Source organism: Glycine max, chromosome 8, assembly GCF_000004515.6.
Source record: "Glycine max cultivar Williams 82 chromosome 8, Glycine_max_v4.0, whole genome shotgun sequence".
In the NCBI taxonomy this organism is placed as follows: Eukaryota; Viridiplantae; Streptophyta; class Magnoliopsida; order Fabales; family Fabaceae; genus Glycine; species Glycine max.
In genome coordinates this window covers 11,157,208-11,181,402 of record NC_038244.2, presented here as the reverse complement: position 1 = coordinate 11,181,402, position 24,195 = coordinate 11,157,208, and the positions used below count along the sequence as shown (strand labels likewise).

The following is a 24,195-nucleotide window of genomic DNA, read 5'->3' as shown; positions in this document are numbered from 1 at the left end:
ATTAAGTTAATTTTAATAAATGTACGACGTATAATATCAAATAATATTATTATTTTTCTTAATGGAAAATTGATTGAAATATTTAACAAAAATACCACTCATCTTTTATATAACTCATTTTGTATAAGTATTAATGAAATATAAATGATCTACTAGATATTAAAATAATAATTTATGGTATGTATTATTTGATTCTAATAGTTTGGAAATAGTTTATTTAATTATTATTTTAAATTATTCAAATGTTGTTTATAAACTCTAAACATTATAAAATTGAAAAAATCTAATTTTATTTATAATATAATTGTAAAATAATTGAATTATTTTATCATTTTATATTTTAAAATTGAAAATATATTTAAATTTCACATAATTTAAATCTATTAAAAAATTTAAACATATTTTTAATACAATTTTAAATAAAATAAGAAATATTTAAACAAAATGTAATAAAAAAAACAGTTTTATATTATTAGTTTTTGCAAGGGTCACTATCAGTTTTATATTAATAAGTGTTATACAAAAGTTTATTCTGTCGTATTTTTGCTAAGTTACGTTAAAACATTAATAGTTAGAAACTTTGAAAATATTCGATTTGATGTGATGCTACATTTGAATATTTGATATTCGTTAAATTTTTGTCGGAGATCACTAAATAATCCAAAAACAGTAATATTCATTTGTGATTAAGAACGTAGAATCCATATTTTATTGAATTTGGACGGTGAACCTAAAGGGCACTAGAGACAGATATGAGATATTAGTACTGTTATTTATTAGGATTCCGTTACTTTAAATTATAAAGTGTATGAAAATTTCCAACAAAAAAAAAAAAATAACGTGTATAAAAATAAAAATGTTAAAAAAGATAAAACGTTAGCTCTGTACTGTAGAGAATTAGCCCACTAAAAAAAATACTGTATAGAGTTAGTCTTATAGTATTTTTTTTATATTATGGGAATACCTTGTTTTTTAGAAAGAAAAATAAAATTATAACGCGTATATTTTTATTAGCATTCCGTTATTAAAACAGTCAATAGAAAATAAAAGTAAAATAATAAATAGAAGAAAAAATATATATGACAACAATAAAGATATATCTTATGAACCAGTAGTAAATAATAAGACACTGATAAAACTATTTCTTATATTCAATAATTAAATAAATAACAAGATATTAATGAACAGATAGGTAGTAGTAAAGCGGTCAATAGAAAATAAAAGAAAGATATTTTTTTAACTTATATCATTAATATTATGACATATGAGTAATTTTTTTATTAATATATATTAAAAAATTAAAATAATGATTATTTTGTAATATTTTTTTCTTCTTACAATTATTATTATGAGATGGAGGCAGAATAAGTAAGAGATTAAAATGTATATGGAGTATTAAATAATAATGCTGTAAGTTATTAATGAGAAACCGTTTTTTTTATATAAAAAAATACACATTAATTAAAACTATTAATGAAATGAATAAAAAAACAATAAGAAAATGAGTTTCCTGAAAGTGAAAATTCTCGGAGTGTGTGTATATAGAGACTGTGCCATTGCATACTGGGACATCATTAGCAAATAGAAGAGCAAAGAGAGTGAGAAAAGAAGGAAGAAGAAGAAGAAGAGATGGCAAATGAACTACCCGTCAAAGCTTTTGGTTGGGCTGCTTCAGACACTTCTGGCACCCTTGCCCCTTTTCATTTCTCCAGAAGGTTTTTATTTATCATTTTGATCTCATTCTTTGTCCATTTTATTATTGATCTCATCTCACGTGCAGGGAAAATGGCGTCGATGACGTCACTCTCAAGATTCTCTTCTGCGGGGTTTGCCACTCTGATCTCCACACTCTCAAAAACGACTGGGGTTTCACCACCTACCCTGTCGTTCCTGGGTATCCTTCTCTCTTTTGTCTTTTATTACAAGAATATCGTTTTAAAGGTTACGACCTGTTCCTTTTCATTTTTTGACTTTTTTCTTCTTCCCTCAATCATAGATTTGGGGGTAGTAATATAAATTATTATATGCTATCTTACATCATTGAGTTTGAATGTGGTGGGACACATCCAACAAACACCACGCTCTTCTTCATCCTTGATCCCACAACAGTTGTGATTTGTAATTTCTATCTTAATTGTTAATTATCATCTTTTATCTTTGGATTTGGGTGTTTTAACGGTAACGGGGAAAAAAATTATAGGGATCGCCGAACCCTTCATAAAATAAACACCTAATTCTAAGCGCACATTGTGTTTTACACATCACCTCACATGGACGGTGTGTGTCTATATTTTATATTTTATATTGATCTCACATTACATTAGGCATGTGTTACTGTTACACAACTTAGGTGTGGTCGGAGTAAAAGGTAATTTATATACAAATTTTATTTATATTTCTTGTGTGGTAACTATGCAAAGCAAAACATTTGCAGAATTTATTTTGAAATTATGTAATTTATATTTTGATGTTTTAATTCTAAAAACAAGTTATTCATATACAATTTTTTGAACTGATACAAAAGCTATTTATATATAACCTCAACTCAAAATCAATTCTTTAACATGAAACTAAACCTATGATTAGGTCCGTTGATATTTCAATGTGATTTTGGATGTTTCAACACGAATCCAGTTTACGCTGGTAATGATGCAATATTCGTTTGTTAAACTAATTCAAGTAAATTAATTGACTTTATTCTTTTTTGAGTTTGTCATCCGTGATTTATAGGTAATAGTTGAAGGGCTTGCACGTGTTTGTGCAATTGTGAACCCTGGAGATAGTAATACTTGTTTTTGAAGGTAAAAATCAGGATGTCTTTGAGTTTACCATGCATATTTACTTTTGTTTTTGTGTTTTTCCAGGCATGAAATTGTTGGTGTTGTGACAGAAGTTGGAAACAATGTGAAAAACTTCAAAGTGGGTGATAAAGTTGGAGTTGGTGTGATAGTGGAGTCTTGCAAGGAATGTGAAAATTGCCAACAGGATCTGGAGAATTACTGTCCCCGCCCTGTGTTTACCTATAACTCTCCTTATTATGATGGGACACGAACCCAAGGTGGTTATTCTAACATTGTGGTCGTGCACCAGCGTTATGTGCTCCGGTTTCCTGAGAACTTGCCCCTTGATGCTGGTGCTCCTCTGCTGTGTGCTGGGATAACTGTGTATAGCCCAATGAAATATTATGGGATGACAGAGCCAGGCAAACATTTGGGAGTGGCAGGGCTTGGTGGGTTAGGCCATGTTGCAATCAAACTTGCTAAGGCTTTTGGGCTCAAAGTTACTGTCATTAGTAGTTCTCCAAACAAGCAAGCTGAGGCCATTGACCGACTCGGGGCTGATTTTTTCCTTGTTTCATCAGACCCTGCAAAAATGAAGGTAAGTGAGATACAAGATATAAAGAGTTTGAAAGAACTTGTTTCATTTGCTTCATAATGCAGTTCTATATGAGTTTTGTAAGGATAATGGTATTCGTATGTTACTATTTTGTGCTTTGCTTGTTATGATTTACTATTTTGCAATGGTAGTCTTTTACTTATTGCCATATTTCAAAAGCTATCATCAAATAGTAGAGTTACTAGCAAGAGCTAAGGCTAACTACCGTAGAGAAGTGAAAAAAGGTAGTAGAATAGAGTTATTTGAGACTACCTACCATTACCCTGTTGAATAGAAAAAATAGTATACAAAATGTTCTGAGTGACTTTGCAGCTGTAGTTAATGTTAGCCATGAAGTGTGTCTCAACACGAGAAAACCTCACCCCAGCTGATCAATGGGATGGGATATACACTATTCGAGCACTTTATTAGAATATAAAAAACGAACCTTGGTTTGCATCTCCATGATAACCAATAGTAAAATAATTGATTATTTTACTATTGATTGTAATTGCTGATGACGATGTCTTTGTAAATTTTGTTTGTATTCTATGCAGGCTGCTTTGGGAACCATGGACTATATCATAGACACAATTTCTGCTGTTCATTCCTTGATTCCACTGCTTGGTCTGCTGAAGCTGAATGGGAAGCTAGTTACTGTAGGGTTGCCTAACAAACCCCTTGAGCTTCCTATCTTTCCTTTAGTTGCAGGTAAGCCATCAATCATATTCATCTGCAATATGGTACAATGTAGTTTCATATGTTATTTGAAGTACTAACAGAAGGTGAATAGAACCTGATTTTAGCACAAGTTGTTCCTCACAATAGTTGCTTGTGTAGATGACATGTATTCAAATTTAATTAATAGTTGCTCGTGTCTTTCCTCAGTTTATTTAGTATTGAATGTCATACAATGTAAGTGCAATCATACCAGTATTAATGCATCAGATCCCAACAAAACTCTACAGTTAAGTGTGCTTGGACGAAAGTAGTACTAGGATGGATGATCTCCTGGGAAAGCCTCATCTTGCACCTCTTTAAAAAAAATGTCATCATACATTGTAATTCAAACCAAGAATGAGTCTCCAGCCTGCACATCTGGAATGAAAGATTTATTGTTGTAGCTTATGTTCTATACTTAAAACTTGGAGCAGGACTACCTATTTTCACAGTAAAAAATAATGGTGCATGGATTTTTGGCAAATGAAATGTTTTGTTATGTGACATACACAGGACGAAAGCTTATAGGGGGGAGCAACTTTGGAGGGCTGAAAGAAACTCAGGAAATGCTTGATTTCTGCGGAAAGCACAACATAACTGCAGATATTGAGCTGATTAAGATGGATCAGATCAACACAGCCATGGAAAGGCTTAGCAGAGCTGATGTGAAATATCGCTTTGTGATTGATGTGGCGAGCTCTTTCTCAAGTTTTTAGAATCCACTGTGATTCTCCAACTCTTTGCATCATGTGTCAGTATTTTTGAAGTAGTTAAGATTGGTGGTATTAACTAGTCTATAAGATGTTGAACTTTAAAGATGAGAGCATCCGCTCTTCAATTAATAATACTTTGGGTTTTGAATTTACATTATGTTCCTTCATCTTCATGAAGTCGTAGATTAAGCGTTTCATTTTTTGGGAATAAATCTAAATTGGTCATTTGAAGTTTACAATATGAGGAATGTTAATGATATTCTTTTAAAAAATTAAATAAATTCAACTAACATTTTTAATTAGGATGAAATTAGGTTCTTTTCGTTGTATTTAAGTCGAGAGGGAGTATCACATTAGCCTCTAATCTTGTTTTGCCACCAATTTATTTTCTAAAATATTTAAAATGTCGTTATATTTGGTCTTCTAGAGGATTATGGTAGTAACATAAAAGAATATATTTAATTATTACTTTGTATTTATGAGAGACTAATTTGGTGATTTTTCTTTTTGAAAATTTTATTCAGGTTAGCATTTTAATAGTTATAAGTTTATTTAAGAATTAATTCATTTTGTCCACTATTTTGCTATTATTCTTTCTTTTTGTTTCACGCCACGCGGAATAGTGGTGGTATCCATCTCAATCCAACCGGTTATGGTCGGATTTTATACGACACTGGATTTTGTGTTTCTGAATGAAGAATATCTCAGATCAGTATTCTTATTATTTGATAAAAAAAAATAAAAAAAATATTCAATGTTTATAGTATAAAAGAAAAAAATTAAAGAAATATTATAGAAAAATTAGAATGATTGTAAATGAAGAATATTATAGAAAGATTTAGAATTATTCTATGAAATGCGTGTAAGGTTAAAGTATATTGTTTCTTACATGATATTTTATAAAGAACTTTGATTTGTACATTCTTTTAGATTTTTATTTTTTTTTGTTTGTACATTCTTAGGCAAATAAAAATAAGTGAAAATGATGTTTTGTTTAAAGAAACAACTAACATCATGATATCTGCCTTTGCAACAAGAACTTAACCAAACGGGATAACGGATACTTCGAAAATCAACCGGTTAAGAGAACTAAAACTTTTTTTGCATGAAAGAACTTAACTAGATGATGGAACAGTGATGCTCAATTGTCCAAAGTTAATTGAAATTATGATTGAAATATGTTTTTTTAGGTTAAAATAAAACGGTACCACTAGCCGGCACGCATATTGCTTGCGATATTCCCATTTTGGTTCACATCGTAGTCAATTGAAGTTAGTGGAAAATGGAAATCCATCAACAATCTCCAAAACAGCAATTAGAATTAGTCAATTAGAACTGAATAGTAAATGAGCAAAAAAAATAAAATTATGCCATATAATATTCTTTATTTTCTCGCTTTATTTCTTAGTAAATATGTAAAAAAAAATATGATGGTAAGAGTATTTTGACTATCAAAATATTAATTAATTAGTTTAATTTAGATATATTATGAAAATGCAGATTTTTACACTCTTAACCAAATAGAAATAATTTTAAATATAATTTTTGAAGTAATTATCATAAAATAAATTTATATTAAAGAAATAAATCTATGCACAGATAATATGAAAGTTAATAATTTTAGATTATTGTCTAATTATAAATTGTAAGTCATACTTATCATGATTTTTAATTGGTTGATAGTTTTTAAAACAACAAATACTTTTTTTTTATTAAAAAATGACATTTAAAAAAATCAGAAATAATAATAATTGTAGGAAAGAACTGCTCATAATCAAAGTAAATTGTTTATCATCCTTGATGAAGAGATAATAAGGCATACTTCTAACCTTAATGCGTCCATAAAAAAAAAAAAAGTAAACAGCTGATTATCGAGAGATATGAACATCCAAAGGTGATCTTAATCCACTGAAGAGTAACCCCGATGAATTACAAAGTAAACATAATAAATTATATTTTGTGAACCATGGTTTGTCCCAAGAGAAACATGCCACCTCGTTTGATACAAATTAAACTCTCAGGAAGTCACGGTCTCAAAATGATGACAATGGAATTTGGCTCCGAGCACGTAAAACTTCGTTAGATGTGGTCATTAGAATATTCTTCAACTTATAATGATTCTGCAGGCTATACCTAGTACTATATATATATATATATATATATATATATATATTCCCCTCTCTGCGTATAACTGAATCACCAAATTCTAACAACTTTATCTTGAGCAGAAATCCGCATTGAGGTAATTAAACTGAAAAATCTCGTTAATTCATTTGCTTAAATTAAATTTACACACTATACTAATAAATTATGTGGCTCCTAATATATTCATTATTTATATACCTTGCAGGGCTATGATTATTCATGTGGGTTGTGGCAGGTTTTGTGCCTAATGTTACTTCCGGGGTGTGCATTATGCAAAGTGTTCGGGGCACACTCTAAACGTGCCACCACACCACTGTTATACTTATGTTTATAACAATTCACTTGTGTATTATAATAATTCTGCTCTGGTTCCAAACATAAGGGACAGATGGTTCCAGTTAAATGGTGATCCATGATGTGGAGGCCTCCACTGTGAAGATTTATGTTGATGGGGTTCAGGTTTATGAAGCCCTGGGTCAGGGGGAAGTTCCCATTTTTTCAAATTTGGCGTCTACACACAAGATAATCCTTCTAGTGATATGGAGCTAGGTGGAAAGGAATTAGAGTTCTAAGCAAGTCTTCATGATTGTGCTTGTGCGCTTTGGATCTATATTAATTTCCTTGTATCCACGAATTTGATCGCGGGTTTTTAATATATTCGATTATTGAAATAAAAGTTTTGACCTCTAACTACAAACATGGCTCATTTTAGTTATGCTTGCTTGGCAAATATATGTAATTATATAAATTTCACACACCCTAGGAGAAAAACGACTTTAATTCTAAGCTAGATCATTTCATATTTCATAGCTTAATGAAAAATGGGCAATGCACATTTCCAGATGAGGTCTTAAAACACTATATATAGGAAAATGACATAATAAATGAATTCTATTCTATCTTTAGTTACACAAAATGATAAGAATCAAACAACACATTTCATTCCCGTAGGTTGGTAGGCGAAGCACGCACTATCCATGATTCACATAATTACAATAAAAAATTTCCCTGATCAACAGAAGAATTTTGTTATATGGATCAAACATAAGTAGTGTTCTAAGTGCCTATTTCCAACGAAAATCGGAATCTGATCTGGATAACATCATTTTTTTTATCATTAAACAGCCCTTATGATTTCTTGTGTATTTACCTAACGAATTTTGGTGAGTAAAAAAGGTGTAACTAGCTATTACGAAAGAAAGGGGAAATTATTGTCTAAACTTAGCAGCAATGAAACCATTTCTATCGCCATTGGAAATTGATGAACCTAATTATTTTTAAACTAACGATCACAAAATGTAACCTGCATATGTATTGTTGAGAAATCATCATACTTATTCTCCGGTCGAATTTAAGCTAACATGCTTTTAAGATTCAAATTGGAAGAAACTGAATTTATTCCATAGATACATAAGATAAAACCATTCATCCTACATGGGAAAGCCATGATTCAGTCTAATTATCAAAGCAAAAAGGGCTTCTCCAATAAGACACTAAATAATTATTTAATAGATTGGATTGGCGGGTCCATCAGTAGTAGGGGCCAAAGCTGGGCTTGAAGCAGCAGCATCACAATAGCCACGTATAGAGAGAGCTTCATGGTAACTGTAACCCAAGGAAGTTAGCATTTCCGGCCAGCAATCATGGGTTATGACCCTAATGGCACAGCAACAGTTGGGGCCAATATCAGCTTGACCGTTGATGAAGAAATGCATAATCTCATTGGAACATGATTTTAGAACAATGAGGTTGCTCCAGCACTCCACGTGGTTCTCTTTTGGGCTCTTCATAGCCAAGTCCCTTGTTGCTGTTCCATATGCAAGAAAGCATGCAAGGGCCAACAAGAATACTCTATGTTTCAGAGCCATAAACTGGAAATTGATACTTTTGTGGCGACTTTTCAAGATGACAGAAAAAAAACTCTTGTTTCTCCAACTACTTATACTATTAGTATTTCATTTCTCTATTAATACATCATTAATTTATTTGATCAAAGGGGGATTATAGAACTGTAACTGTGGGGGATATGAAAAGAGCATAATTGCAATCTGCCTTCATTTTGCACGACCTTACCATTTCACTTACTTCCACCAATAGTTAGGGTAGTCATGACAAATAAATCTATACTTATCGGTATCATTTCAAATGAGAAATATCTGTTTTGATCAAATATGAATACGAATATATGTATTATTCACACCATTTAAGTGAGAATAAAGATGAGTATCAAATTATATCCATATACCCGTCATATTATATTTTTTTTAATTTTTTTATCACAACATATATATATATATATATATATATATATATATGATTTTATTGTTATAATTTTTAAAAATATAAATCAAAATAATCATTTAACTAAAAATATAATTAAATTCTTATTTTTTTAACTTTAATTTATTTGTTATTCATTATATTTGCATATCGTTTGAATTAAAATATGATTAGAAACTTATATTATTTAAAAATATATAAGTAAATTAAAATTATAAAAAAGAGTGTAATGAGTTACTTGCGAATATATCCAAATCCAATAAAATTTGATGGGTATGAGGATGAGTATTTAAATTATAAATCTACATCTTTTATACTTACACTTGTTCTTATCTCGTCCTTTGTGAGGATGGGAACAGGGAAGACGAAATCGTTGACTCGTCCGTTATCATCCTAAGTTAGAAAACTTAATTAATTCCAGCTTTATTTCGGGACTTCCTCTCTTCTTGATTTTATTTCCATATAATTAATAATTAATACAAATAAAATTAACTTGGATAGTAATACAACAAGAAAGAAGGCTAGATTTTGTATGGATGGTTTCAAGTGGAGTTATTAGTAGGGTGTTGCTATTGGCCCCTACTTGAAGGTAAGAAGACACTTTTGACTTTCAATTCAAAATTCTTGACCCCTCCCTCTTCTTCCTTTCTTCCCTCTACTATGTCTTCAATCTTTCCTGGCACCCCCTTCTCTGTGCCCTTCCCCCTTCCCAATCCTTCCATCTCCTTTCCCTTTTGTTTCCCCCCTTTAGTGCCCCAATGCATTGGTAATTTTCTTTTTTTTATTTATTTTGTGTTCAACGGAATTGTGATTTAAGTCTACAACTGGATCACATTTTTTGTTGTGTATTTTTTATTTATTTTTAAATGACACAATGGAATCGCTTTGTGTGTCTGAAGAAAAATCACAATGAAATCGCTTTCTTTTCCTTTTCATAAAACTAAAAACCATGCAATCTCCTTTCGTGCTTCTACGGTTCTACCTTAATGGTCGAGGCCACCCATATATATATATATATATATATATAATCATTGGCAAACAGTTTGGGAGGCTATGGTTATTATATAAGCTTAAAAAGCTCCGCTCCAGCAAGTCATACAATCGATTGAGAATTCTTTCTGGTACTTTCAATAACATGACAAATCAAGCTTTTAGTCTTGAATTCAAATCACATCAGAATGATAATTGTACATGAATTATCAATAACAACATGATAATAACCCAATTTTGTTAGTAACAGATTTACACATTGCTTTCCAGCAGTAAGTCTGGTCTTTTTGGATTGGTTGCCGTCAACTAATTAGCTTTGGCAGCTTTCAGGTCTGATGCCTTCTTCATTTCATAATTTTGGAAGCTTGACGGATAGGGTTGTGCAGTGAGGGAAGGGGGTGCTGACCATTACAGAAAGAAGGGTAATTTTGTCCTTCACCTATTATTTTGGAAGTGCAGGAAGTAATTCCCTTAGTAGTGACTTGGATATTTGGCCCAATCCATTAAAAAACTGGCCCAGTAAAAGGGCTTGCAGAGAACATGGGGTTTCATTTCCCCGAGCGCAGTGAAGAAGAAGAAGAAGAAGAAGAAGAAGAAGAAGAAGAGATGAGCGTGGAAGATCTTCCTGGGAAAGAGGTAAACGTGCTGAAGGGTCACGAGGGTGGCGTGTTAGCCGCGAGGTTCAACGGCGATGGCAATTATGTTCTGAGTTGCGGCAAAGACCGTACCATACGCCTTTGGAATCCTCACCGTGGCATCCATATCAAGACCTATAAATCCCACGCTCGCGAAGTCCGCGATGTCCACGTCACACAGTACTCTCTCTCTCTCAGAATCATGCATGCATATTCGGAATGCTTCAATTCTTAGGGTTTTGTACTTTGAACTGTCATGGAATGTAACTGCATTGGTTTCTTTAGGGTCAACACTAGACTAGTTGAACTCATAATACATTATTTGCATGTTATTATTAGGGACAACTCCAAGCTATGTTCCTGTGGTGGAGATCGACAAATATTTTATTGGGACGTTGCAACTGGACGTGTAATTAGGAAATTTCGTGGCCATGATGGTGAGGTGAGCTATTACTAACTTCAGTCATTTATTTGCTCCTGCTGCCTGAATGCCATTTTACTCTTCTGACATATAGCGCTAGCTAGCCTCTGTTCAGATTAAAAAAAAAACAACAACTTCATTAGTAGTTAGAGGAGAAGAAAATAGCCAGAATAAAATTAGCTACTTTTAGCTTATGGAAAAAACTTATTTCATTTTTTCTTCTCATATAAGTGTTTTATCCAAACATGGCCTCATACGTACTGGTTCCTGACCTAATGCTAACACCTTCGACAAAATCACCACTAATTTTTTTTTATTTTCTCAAAAAACACCATCCATTATACAATGATAAAATTAAAAATATAGACTTGAGATCATTGTGAGTTAAAGTGGTTTGGAGCTGTTGATGATTGTTATTGTGATATATGTAGACCCAACCTTGAATCCAAAGTAGGGTATAGATTTATAGTTTCTGATTGATAAATAATTTCTTCTTCTGCAGGTAAATGGTGTCAAATTCAATGAGTATTCATCTGTTGTAGTCTCTGCTGGCTATGATCAATCATTGCGTGCTTGGGACTGCAGATCCCACAGCACAGAGCCAATTCAGGTGGGATGGTTTCATCAAATTACTCTCTTATGTATTTTTTTCTTCTAACAGTTATCAATTACATGAAATAGTACTAATCAAGAGTTTCAATTGACATGCAGATTATTGACACATTTGCGGATAGTGTGATGTCTGTTTGTTTAACAAAAACTGAAATTATTGGAGGAAGTGTTGATGGAACTGTTCGAACATTTGACATTCGTATTGGCAGGTTTCTTGCAAACATAACTTTGAGACCATCATTTGCTCTTCTTTTGTAATTCATGTTTAAAACAGTCTATCAAGTAACGCAGTACAGTGCTGTTGGACACTTTTGTTGTAGCCATAAAATTTGTTTGCATTGTGAAATTTTTACTGATGTTCTATTTTCTATTCATCAGAGAAACATCTGATAATTTAGGGCAACCTGTCAACTGTGTATCAATGTCAAATGATGGTAACTGCATTCTAGCCGGTTGCTTAGACTCTACATTGCGTCTTTTGGACAGGTATTTTTATTGCATTTTTGGAAAAATTACTATGTGTCTGTATCCCTGCAATTTTCATAGTCCTTTCTTGTACAGGTCGACAGGTGAACTGTTACAAGAATATAAAGGACACACTAATAAGGTTAGTCCTGCAGATGCCTAAAACTCATTTTAGCACTTCCTATTTTTTAATGTTCTGCATGTAGCTTTGTTTAAAGATACAGGACCAGGTGCAAGCTCCCAAAGAGCTTGGGATACAAGTTGAGATTCACTATCATTTATATACCTGCATTTCTGGACTATTATTTATTGGTTCATGCAATTGTTCATTCTTAAAGCATTTTCTTGTGTGATTTAACTTTTAAGTAACTTTACATGTTACAAACTTTTTAATTATTCATCTTTTTTTTTTGAATATTTGACCCTTTCTATTTAACTACCCTCAGTCTTACAAATTGGATTGCTGCCTTACCAATACGGATGCTCATGTAACTGGTGTCTCTGAGGATGGCTTCATTTATTTCTGGGATCTTGTAGATGCATCTGTTGTTTCAAGATTCAAGGCTCATACCTCAGTGGTAATTTATTTTCACTAGTTTATTCTTTCTGGAATGAAGCTTTGCAAGGGTGATACTAAAAGGACATTATAGACCTTTTCTTCATTAATAATTTGTCTTGAATCATGAATATGGCTGCTTCAAATTTTCAATTCCTCCTTAAGCCTCAACAAAGGAAAACTGATGGCTTGATGCCCTTTTATAAAAATTGCTGTTTAATAATTATGAATTTTCATTTAAACCATATATGATTTATCACACTCGTTCATTATGATTTAATTGATTTCTCACAATTTTTTTGGCATTGTTTTGAAAACCCCGCATGAAAATTGTTATCACAAACACTTGATAGTTGAAATAATATGGTAACTTTCTTCCAAATCAAAGATTCTCTCTCAACTTCCGGAGCAGTTATTCTTGATGGTACTTTGGTCTGTTGCTGATTATGTTTAGAGGAACTTTGTTATTTCTTTAAGTTATGTTCCTTATGCTATATTTTATTATTGTCAGTTTCAAGTCTGATGATAATTTCATCATCATTACCTTACACTACCTTACACTATGGGGTGAGATGCTTTATTTTGTTCCGGAAATGCCTGCATGTTGCAGCTGGGACTGATGGCATTTTGGGTTTTATAATATGATTGTCGTTTTACCTGTAGAGATGCTAAGGCTTGTGCATAGGTTTCTTTTATTTAACAGCCTTTTGAAGGATGTGAGAATGAATATAATGCATGTGGGTTTTTTGTCAGGTAACAAGTGTTAGTTATCATCCAAAGGAAAACTGCATGGTAACTTCTTCTGTGGATGGCACCATTAGAGTATGGAAGACATAAGAACGAAATGCAAACACTAAGCTTCTATGGTGTGTCCACGCGGTCCATAGCAATACCAATTAGGATAATGATGATTACATGTCCGATTGCGTTTGGAGTTCACGGACACGATGTTACTTCCAAGTTATTTATAATTCTTCGGCAGATTTTGACCTATAATATGTGCTTTTCATGTGGAAGATGGTAAACGCAAGGTGAGTTAGTTGGTTGCAGCATCTATACGGTCAAATCTCACACATTTTTTGACTTTTTGTCTCCAAAAGGGATAGGGTATTGTATTATTCACTTGTGTCCATAAAAGGAAAATGATTTGTATACTATCCGTTATTTTGTGAAAATGAGGTTGTATTGTATCCGTTTTGGAGTTTTTGATCTTGGGTTTTTTTTACTGGTATAGTTGGAAAACTAGTGGCTGCGATGCTCTTATGTAGTTACAAATCTATGCTGTGATTCAATCCATGGCTGGTGTTTTTCCAGTGATCTAATCCACAGCTCAAACGGTGAAACTCTTGCAGCCAGTTTTTCTAATTTGTGGGCAAAATCATTTGGGAAAAAAGACTCTTTTGTTATTGATGTAGACTTAATAATTTTTTTACGGTTTATTGACATTTTTCGTTTTAGTTAATTGTATAGGTTTTATTTTTTTTTAATGCTCAGATTTTTTTTGTTGTTAAATAAATGTTATCGGAGTGAACGATTAGTAACAGACGATTGAAATAGGACATGTTCAACCTAGTTGTCTTTTCCGCTTGTCAATTTACTTAGACAAGTATATAGACTTTTTTGTTATATTAACACTTTTGACAATATAAAACGTTACCCACTTTATAATCATAGTCACAATAGATGTGTAAACTTCTAGAACCACTTTACTATAGACCCTAGCACGAAAATTTTGATCAAACTTCGTCTGTTAATAATTTATGTATAAATCAACCGACACGTCGGCGATGAGCCACCACGTGTGCTTTGTGTTTCTGTTTGGAAGCAAAGTAACTCAACAACTCATAGTTGATCTTGCATCTGGCTAAACGTGAGCCAAATTTCAGTAGCCAAACAAGTTATAAACATATATTGCTCTTGTTTTTTATTATTTTTTTAGTCTAGCTGTCGCACTTTCCTGGCAAGAAGGATTCTCTTGTACATGTGGCTTGCAATTATAACAATAATTATAATAGTGACAGTTATTGTCTTTATCATAGTCATGATTGCATCTTGTAAATAAATATTTACCGATTTTTATATTGAATAGAAAACTACTATTTCAGAATAAACATGTCAAACGAACACGGTTTAAACATCAATTTATCCGGGTAAAGTTTTTCTTTCTCAGGAACGTAATTAGTTAAGAAAAAAGAGTTAGTCACAACTTGTCGCTCTGGTACATATTGGCAACTTTAACTAAATTTGGCTAGTTATATTCTGATGCTTGAGAGACACCGTACAGTTTGATAGAATTATGTAATGCGTATAATTTCCGTATCTCGCGATGATATGTTTGATAGCTGTTTGATGCCTTAGAATCATTGATATTATTTAAGTCTGATTATTGACAAAAATATTTTTTTATTTATTTTATTTATTTTTTGATCGATCTTTAAATTAATTAAAATTTATTTTTTTAATAAACTGAAGAGTTAAGAAAAAAAGTTAGAAGTTTCTCATAAATTTTAGAAATTAATTAGTAATGACGTAAGTGAAATGCAAAGGCTTTAGGATCTTGATTTCGATGCATGTTATATTCCTCGTGGTCAACACAGATAAAATATTGTTCGATGGACATGTTATACGAATCTAGCTTATGCATATTGAATAGAGTATTGATATTGATATACTCTAAAAAGTAGGTGGTCTGTCTAATTTTACATTTCAATGAACAAGGTAGAAAGAAAGAGTTGTATATGGCGTTGTCCAATTATAATAATGAAGGCCCTTTACTTGTTGTGGTGTAGAACCTTTGTATTTTTATTTAAAGAAAGAAAGAAAGAAAGAGATATTTTTATTTATTTATAAAATAACAAAGGACAGGGGGAGGAGCACCGACACTTTTGCTAGGTAGCCAACGTCCAACAAATGATCTATATATCTGAAATGACTGGTCCATTATGATTATGGAATGTAATGACTCAATTTTATTATATTTATTTTTTCTTTATAAATAAAGAAGCCCCATTTTTCAGTTTTGTTGTGCCTTAACTCTTAATTGAGTAGTAGCTAGTAGTAGCAGGTTGCAGTTGCAGGAAAGAAAGCATTGAACCCATGGCATTGATGCTAAGTTCGTACAAAAGAGAGGTTGTAATGAAATTGCTAGGCTGGAGCCATCGATTCTACAAGTCAAATATCTTTGCCCGACAATGTGTCCCAACCCATTTTTTTCTCTCTATAAAACTCTTTTAGATTTGGTGTGTAATGTGTTATGTGTTATGTGTATAGTGAAATTTGTGTTTAGGGCATCGCGTGGTTCACAGTTCACTTTCCACCCAACACAAGCGAACACATTGCCAGCTGTTACCTCTTGTTCTTCATGGGGCCCACACTAAATTATGATATGACTTGCTCGGTTGTCCCTGGCCCCACCTCCTTCACATGCTTTTTTAACGTGGCTTGTTGTTATTACAAATACAAGATCATCGACTAACCCAATAATTATTATAAATGAGTTTTGTAATTAGCAGAACTTGCCTTTTTTCCATAATGCACACTTTATTTTTCAGGTGATGTCAAATATGGAGGATGGAAGATTAATAATTGTGCTATAGGAAAAAAGAAATTGCTTAGTCTTAACTTTTTGTTATTTTACATTGAGGATTGACTTGTTTTAATATTATCCGTATGTTATGCCAAATGATTAAAAGTTTGATTGAAGTAAAAAAATAAATATATATCATCATATATGATGCCTCAAACCACAAATCAAATTAAAATTCAATAATTATTAAACAATGCTTCTTCGTCTTCTTTTTCATTAATTCTTTCTTTTGGTTGTTTTACTGAAAAGGGAAGGCCGTACTAGCTTTAAGATTTTCTTTTCTTCTCTTTTCTTTCCGTAGGAAAATGACCTCGTGACCATTACCTTCCGTTGTAGATCCTTTTGCGTTACCATGACCATTCACGTTGGAGATAGGCAAACGTTAAAATTAGCATTTCATTAATTGAAATTTTGCATCGACAAACCAATATAACACATTAATTAAGGTGGGATGAAGGTCTCGATCGAGTCCATTTTATGAACCTAAATCTCTGTTCTTCCTGGTGCCATCCCTTTGCTTAAAGACCTTTATATTCTTCATTAATTAAAAATAATATAGATGTGACTCTAAATTAATTATTATAAAAGTTAATGATCTGTAATTATATAACTATTTATGATTGAAAGACCTTCTAAAAATAATATTTATAGCATTAGTGTATTTCAATTGATTTTTTTTCATTTATTTATTTTGAAAAATACATTATATATCTGTGTGTATCTGTTAATAATTTAGATATTTCCTTTGCCTCTATTAATAACTATTAAATTATTTAACCGAGCCATTGTCTTGTTTATTTTCCTTTTCTATTATAAATTTCCTTCAGAATTTTGTACTTTATTTGCACATTTCTGATTTTTTTTATTAAGAGATAGTACTTGATTAGACTTTTTGTATTTGGTTTTTTCTATTTTTCTTATTTTTTACAATTCTTTTTTTAATTAGATGAGTCGGTATGTAAATCAACTCTCTTAACCTATCAACTCATGGTGGGTTAAACTAAGTTAAATGTTTTGTTACTTCAAAATAAATAAAAAAATTTAAGTTGAGTTAAATAATTTGTGATAAGCTAATATAAATCAGTGGGGTTATCATCAAGTGTATAAATCAATTATCACAATGTTATTCTAGTTAAATTAATAATTTTAAATTAAAGTCTTAAATATATAATTACATTAAAAATTATTTTAACGTCGTAATAGTCATATATGACTCGAGTAGGAATGAAATATATGTATAACTTATAAAAAAAATCCACAAGGTTGGCTCCCTTGTCTTTATTTTATGATTTTGTACAATACTTTGATGAAACTTAATATAGAACAAGTGTCTTATTTTAGTCATTCAAACATGTAACATGTGATGAAGTTACATTAATCGTTTATTTGTATGAAAATAAAATAACCAATGTCACGTGTTCTACTTTATGGATCAATTTAGCATTATTTTATAGTATATGTTTGGAGGATTATAATAGCATTCACTTCAACTTTAAATTAAGAGTGTAGTAGCAAATATGTAGTGTAATGCAAATTTATCTTTCAATTTACTTAAATTTAAAATAATATAAAGCATAAAAAAGGTTTGGAAATACATAAAAAATATATATATGTAATTAATTTAAATAAATAATATAAATAATGCTGAAAAAGATTAAATTTTAAAACACTAAAAGAATTGATTTGAAAGTATGAGAAACTTATATTAGAGATGAAAAAAAATCTTATACTATAAATTTAACTTTTTTTTTTTAAAATAAGGCGGAAGAATGAAGAAGCACTCCCAAATTATTATTTTTTGTGAAAGTATTTATTTTTTAAACGTGGAAATGTCTCTCATTGAGCCTTCTTATTTTTTTTTTCACATGATGACTTCATTGTTACTTAATGATTATTTTTATAGTTTTTTTTTCAAAAAGTAAACCATTAATTAATTTTGAGAATTTCTTTTATGTTAAAATATTACTCTCTCAAAATATGGAGTAAAATTTTAAAATAATTAATTATTTAATAAGGGATAAATTTTGTTTAACATAGGTAAAAATTTAAGTTGAGCCTTGATATTATCATATTTCTATAGAAAAATCCTCAATGTTGCTTTTTGGTGTTCTGATACTAGTAATTACCTCCTCATACATGTATTTTATAGCTCAAATATAAGGTACTCGAATACTTTTTTCGTTTGTAAGTTTTCCCTAAGTTGATAAAAAGTTATCTTTAATGGTTAAGAATACTTCTCATTGATCATCTTTAAAATTCTAAAGGGGAATTTGATAATTTCGGAATTAGGACATACTAACTGCACATATGTTGTCAGTCTATAATTATTTTGATTTTAATGTAATTGGTACTTAAAATATTTTCCAAATTTATTGAAATATTATTTATGGAATATATTTAATGTTTAAGCATCAAATTAATATTCTTAACAATTTAAAACAATTTTCTCACTGAAAATGAGCCCCAATGGTCATGGGTATTTTGGTAATTTTAAAAAAAATCTAGACATTCGTAGAAATTTTATGATTTTTTTGATATTGTAGTTAATATTCCAAGTGTAAAACGAAGTTTCTATATTTTTTACAATATATTTTGGCTAAAAATTAAATCCCAGTTAATTTGATGACATTAGGGATATTTTAGTAATTTTGTAGACTCCAGTCTAAAAAAAAATAAGAATCACATTCCGATATTACTCAATAATTTGAAGACAATGGTGTGTGTTAGAGTTCCTTGACTCCATTTATATTTTTAAATTAAATTCCAAACAATTCAAAAAGGAAATTGTTCGAATTTGAGATATTACAGAGTCTTGAAGAAACTTTTAGAAAAATAATTTAATTTTCATTTTGATCCCTATTGAGTATTGATTTGGGCGCAAGAAAAAAAAAATTCATTTTGCTCTCTAAGTATTCTATATTAGTCCCTAAACGTTTCTTCTTCTTTTTTTCAACAAAGTCCCTAAATTTTTCTATTTGGTTCGTTAATGTATCATTTTAGTTTTTGCTGACGTCCATGCAAAAAGATTTTTCTTTTTTACTATCATTTTGGTCTATGAGGCTATCTCCAATGCAAGACCTTTCTTTGAGTTATTATCCGAGTCTTGTTTGTAAATATCAATCATGTTTTTCTTTTCAATTTAAACATCTTCTATCCACAGAAAAAAAAAAAATCTCCTATTCAACACAGCTACAAAAGTAACTACATGGATCCCACCAATAGCTCTACACTGATTTTTTTTTTTTTTACATTTTAATGAAAAAGTAAGAAAATGGCCCACTATTTCAAATATAGATATTGATTCTTATTTAGGGACTGCGTGCTTGTTTAAGAGTGATACAATACTTCTCCAGCCCTTATTCACCAATAAGCACTGATTCTCATCTATGAAATACTGTGCAAGATTTCTTCATTCGACTTACTCTGGAACTTTGAATTTAGTTGTTGCTAATATAAATATTAGATGCCACGTGAAAGACCACCTAAGAGGATGACTAAATAAATTACTAACAAAAATATGACATTTGACAATTTCTAGAGTTTTTTTTTTTAATCGACAAAAGCTAAATATATTAAATGGTACTAGAAGTACCCAAAATCAAAATACACCTATACTGGATAATCAATTCCAGATTGCAACCCCGGTTAGCTTATAGTAGTATTTTTTATTCACTTAGAGTTATTAATGACTACTAACAAAAGTAATTTTCTTTTATATAATGCAGTATTGTAATAAAAAAATCTTTAAAGCACTAAAAATTAAAATCTAAAAATACTAAAAGACTAAACACTTAAATAGTCATACACTTTTTTATCTTTCAACAATCAACTTACCAACATCTCACACTTTTAAAGATAATTTTGATGGTTTACTCAAAACTAAAAAGACTTAAGTTAAATGCATAACCGTGACATTCAGTTTAAAGCGGGTAAGACTTTACGCCTTTACGTTACGGGATTAGTAGAAATAAAATTAAATTCAGGTATTAATTAACATTTTTTATTTCTTGGGAAATAAGCATAAAGGGCCTAATTAATAAAATAAAAGCATAGATAATACTAATGCATGGCACTACTACGAAGGTAATCATACGCAAATCACGATCACAGTTGTTTTAACGTGACGTGGACTAGCTTTCATAAATCGTCGAAAACGACATTTTATTTATTTATTATTCTATCGAAATATCACCACCGACAGCGGACGCTGCCCATGTGGCATAAAAGTCGTAATAATTATTCCAATAAAAATGCCAAAAATGAAAAAAATAAGTAATGAAGCATCGCATTATCTTATTCTTTTAGGCTAACTAGCAGGACATGTTTTATACTAAAATTCAATCAATGTTTTACTCTGATACTTATTTTCATTTACTTTCGAAGTGATTAAATTTATTTATAATATAATTAAAGACTTTAACAATGTATATTATCTCGCATAATTATTTAAAACAGTATTATTCTTTTAAATTTAAAAATACTAAATACATATAGTTCTCTCTCTCTCTCTCTCTCTATATATATATATATTATGTTTTTATTTTAATTCCTCAACTTATATTTCCTAAGGCACATTTTATAATGATAAATGGTGTGTTAATTTGGTCAGCAAGCACAGCTGGAAATTACGTATAAATTCTTATTGACTTGAAGTCAGATGAGAATAGTTGAATGCATAAAAAAAAGAGATGAGAATAGTTGAATATAGAGAATGCGAGGGACAATTATGGATGGGTTGGCTAACCCACGTTACAGGTTAAAACTTAAAACAACTACTAACTAAAAGGTTAAGAATTAAGCCAGTGGACCCAAAGTCAATCAAATATAGATCTAACCACCCGAACCCTTTTTGCACATAGAATATATATGAAAACTATATAATGTATACATTATTATATGTTTCACAAACTCTAAATAAGAACCTATTGTTTAATTACCTAGTGGAATACTCAAGTTGGTCATTGGAGTTTTTCCATTTGTTTTGTTTTGCTTGTTTTAAATAAATTTGTACGATGAAATATTGTAGACAAAATGCAGAGTCGACCTAACATTTTCGCAGGCTGAAAAAAAAGTTAAGATTTGGTTTTTCATAAAACAATTTATTAGATTAGTATAATTTTACTTGACATTTATCCTTTAGATCCTTAGAATTTTTTTAAATTTAATTTTGAAAATAAATTTATGCTCCCCACTTATTTCCACATGTAATAGAATGTCAAGAGAAAAAAAAGGGATTAGGGGAAACCGTTCCGTTATTATTTTAATAATAATTTTGGAGCATTTATAATGTTAATAGAAAATATATTAGGTATAACTTTCAAATAATTATTATAAACAATAATAATTATATTATACATGTCAATTTATAAATGATTGATCGAATAAAAAACATTTATACTATCAATGTATTATACTTAAATTCTTAAAATATTAAATAATAGAAATTGTACATTTTAATTAAGATTAATATGTATTGAAAATTTAACCAAAGAAATCAATAAAATACTTGTTAATTAAGAAAGAAAAAGATAACATGAAAAACTTATTTTTAAGGAAAAATATTTATTTTAAAATTGTCAATTAACTAATTCATATTTTTATTATTATTTTGTGAGAAAATTAAATAATGTTAATTACAAATACATCTTAACCTTATTTTTTTTGGAAAGCTAAAGTAAGTGTTTACTTGCTTCATGGGTTAGCTTTGACTACATGTGAAGGAATTATATTTTAAGAAAAACTAACCAATTAAATTAAAGCACATTTGTATATGTTTTTTATTTTTTAAATAGGTTTCTTAATATTGTTTCAAATTCAATATCTTAATCTAATTAAAAGGGTTAAGGTAGTAGTGTAATGTCGTGCAATACTCATACAAATAAGAACGATATATTTAACTGACACATACTACAAATAAAATTAATAAAATTAATTTTGGGTTGAGAAACAACAATGTGTTATGTGAAAAAAAAATCAGTATCTTAATTTAATATAATTTAAGTGGGCATTTGATTTCAGTAAAATGTGAATGTCAACTTTAAACGGTTACATTCTCAAATTAGTTTGTGTTAATCGCACGTAACGGCCTTTTTGTTCTTGGGTGTTAGTGTGTCAAGTTGCAGTAAATTAAAAGGTAAACATGTTCTTCTTGTCTTGATGGTATGTTAGGGTCAATAAACTATTGACATGCTACATTTTATTAATTTCCGGCATTCTATGATTTGATGTAATGTAATATATTTTATTTATTCTGAGTCAATGATTTATACTTTATGTGTGCATCTCATGCTATCATCCCAAACATATTAGTAGTAAATGTATGTTTGCCGATTTGATAAAATAAATAAGAAGTAGATGAAGCATGATTCATCGTTTATGAAAGAAAAATAAATAAATAGTAGTACTCAGAAAGAATTAGTCAATAATTGAAGTAAAAAAATGACGTGTAAGAAGTTCTGGCCATATATTTAAAACATATTTTTATTCACGGTGTTTGCTATGAAAAATATTTTCTACATTTTTTTTTTGTAGATGCATAGTTGATGACCTGATGCTATTTTATTCATAGTGGAAAAAGAAAACATATGACCAATATTATTTATTTGGACGGTTGTGGTTCTCGTAGATTTAGTTCGATGCTGTAATTTAGAAGTACATCCAATGCAGGCTTGAACTTGTAACGCAGTTGAATTGTTGTTCTTCATCGTCCTCAGATTTTTCAAAGTACACTGAATGTTGCACCGAAATAGTTCAATACTTGAATTTAAGCCATGTAATTGGTTCCTGTATTTTCTTATTTTGTCTTTTTTAATTATTAGATTAGATGATCAAAGTAAAGCAAATTAAAATTATTAATTAGCAGAAAATGCCAATAATAAAATGTATCATAAATCCCAAGAAGCTACAATATTTTATATTTCCATCTTAACAATAATGTGCACATATATACGAATGTGTTATGACTACGAAAAAGGTTCTCATAAACCAAGCATAAAAAACCGAAAAGAGGATCCAAGCAAGAGCAGAAATGAAAGGACTCAGAAGAGGTCGTTACATTTACAACATAGACAAAAACACTAGAGAGTCTAGGACAAAGATAACAGAAAAAACTTACGGACATTTGGAAGATATTGTTTAAATTTATAAAAGTAACTTCATAATTATTTTAATAAGTTAATGAAAAAAAATTAGATACAAATAAATTGTACGATTGAATTTATGAATATTTTCTATTTAACAAAAAAAGCATTTAATACGCATTTAATGAATTAATTTTCATCTAAAGATACTCTTAATTGTTAGTAAATAGAAAAAGAGATATACTCCGTGTGATACTTATGGTGAAAAACTATGCAGTTATGTTATGGTGAAATTGATGAGTATAGGGAAAGACATAATCTACGCACGCCGCGTGAGTTGATCCTACTTGTCAACCCTTTTCTTTCTCTTTCCTCACACTTTCTTTCTCTTCCCAATCTAACAAGTGCCAGTGAATCCTGATCTGACCCCCAATCACTCCAAATCAATTTATATAGAATATAATAATTCGGAAAACTAAAAAGAAAGGGATGCATGGTTTTCCAATTTTACTTTAATACAACAGCACATTCCTAAAACAAAAGCATAACCTGCTTCCTTCACCGACGAAATTTTAACCCTTTTTTCTTTCTTTCTCCGAATTAGTCATTAATGTAATA

The 24,195-nt window shown here is 30.3% G+C and overlaps 2 protein-coding genes and 1 pseudogene across 3 annotated transcripts; all 3 read left to right on the top strand.

Annotated features, from left to right (window-relative positions):
• Positions 1 to 1,570: 1,570 nt before the first annotated feature.
• LOC100795575 (probable mannitol dehydrogenase-like) lies at positions 1,571 to 4,960 on the top strand. Its single transcript, NM_001254303.2, has 5 exons — positions 1,571 to 1,715; positions 1,781 to 1,894; positions 2,865 to 3,378; positions 3,933 to 4,086; positions 4,609 to 4,960. Exons 1-5 carry the CDS (start codon positions 1,630 to 1,632, stop codon positions 4,809 to 4,811), a joined length of 1,071 nt encoding a protein of 356 aa, NP_001241232.1. The 5' UTR covers positions 1,571 to 1,629; the 3' UTR covers positions 4,812 to 4,960.
• On the top strand, positions 4,293 to 4,411 carry LOC113002422 (uncharacterized; annotated as a pseudogene).
• A 5,788-nt stretch (positions 4,961 to 10,748) lies between the features above and the next one.
• Positions 10,749 to 14,374, top strand: LOC100795039 (WD repeat domain-containing protein 83). 2 transcript variants are annotated; one of them, XR_003267870.2, is made up of 9 exons: positions 10,749 to 11,038; positions 11,198 to 11,300; positions 11,782 to 11,889; positions 11,991 to 12,100; positions 12,270 to 12,377; positions 12,453 to 12,498; positions 12,803 to 12,934; positions 13,666 to 13,943; positions 14,147 to 14,374. XR_003267870.2 is itself a non-coding variant. In XM_003531349.5 (8 exons), the coding sequence occupies exons 1-8, from the start codon at positions 10,764 to 10,766 to the stop codon at positions 13,747 to 13,749; spliced, it is 966 nt and encodes a 321-aa protein (XP_003531397.4). In that variant the 5' UTR covers positions 10,749 to 10,763; the 3' UTR covers positions 13,750 to 14,374. The 2 variants fall into 2 exon arrangements, 1 of the variants encoding a protein (XP_003531397.4); XM_003531349.5 differs by having other exon boundaries at positions 13,666 to 14,374.
• The last annotated feature ends 9,821 nt before the right edge of the window (positions 14,375 to 24,195 follow it).

Bases quoted from the DNA above. Each gene is read 5' to 3' on its own strand.
- LOC100795039 (XM_003531349.5), top strand. From the start codon at position 10,764: ATGGGGTTTCATTTCCCCGAGCGCAGTGAAGAAGAAGAAGAAGAAGAA. The intron at 11,890-11,990 runs GTGGGATGGTTT...ATTGACATGCAG, and splicing joins ACAGCACAGAGCCAATTCAG to ATTATTGACACATTTGCGGA. The intron at 12,378-12,452 runs GTATTTTTATTG...TTTCTTGTACAG, and splicing joins ACATTGCGTCTTTTGGACAG to GTCGACAGGTGAACTGTTAC.
- LOC100795575 (NM_001254303.2), top strand. From the start codon at position 1,630: ATGGCAAATGAACTACCCGTCAAAGCTTTTGGTTGGGCTGCTTCAGAC. The intron at 1,895-2,864 runs GTATCCTTCTCT...GTGTTTTTCCAG, and splicing joins ACCTACCCTGTCGTTCCTGG to GCATGAAATTGTTGGTGTTG. The intron at 4,087-4,608 runs GTAAGCCATCAA...TGACATACACAG, and splicing joins TATCTTTCCTTTAGTTGCAG to GACGAAAGCTTATAGGGGGG.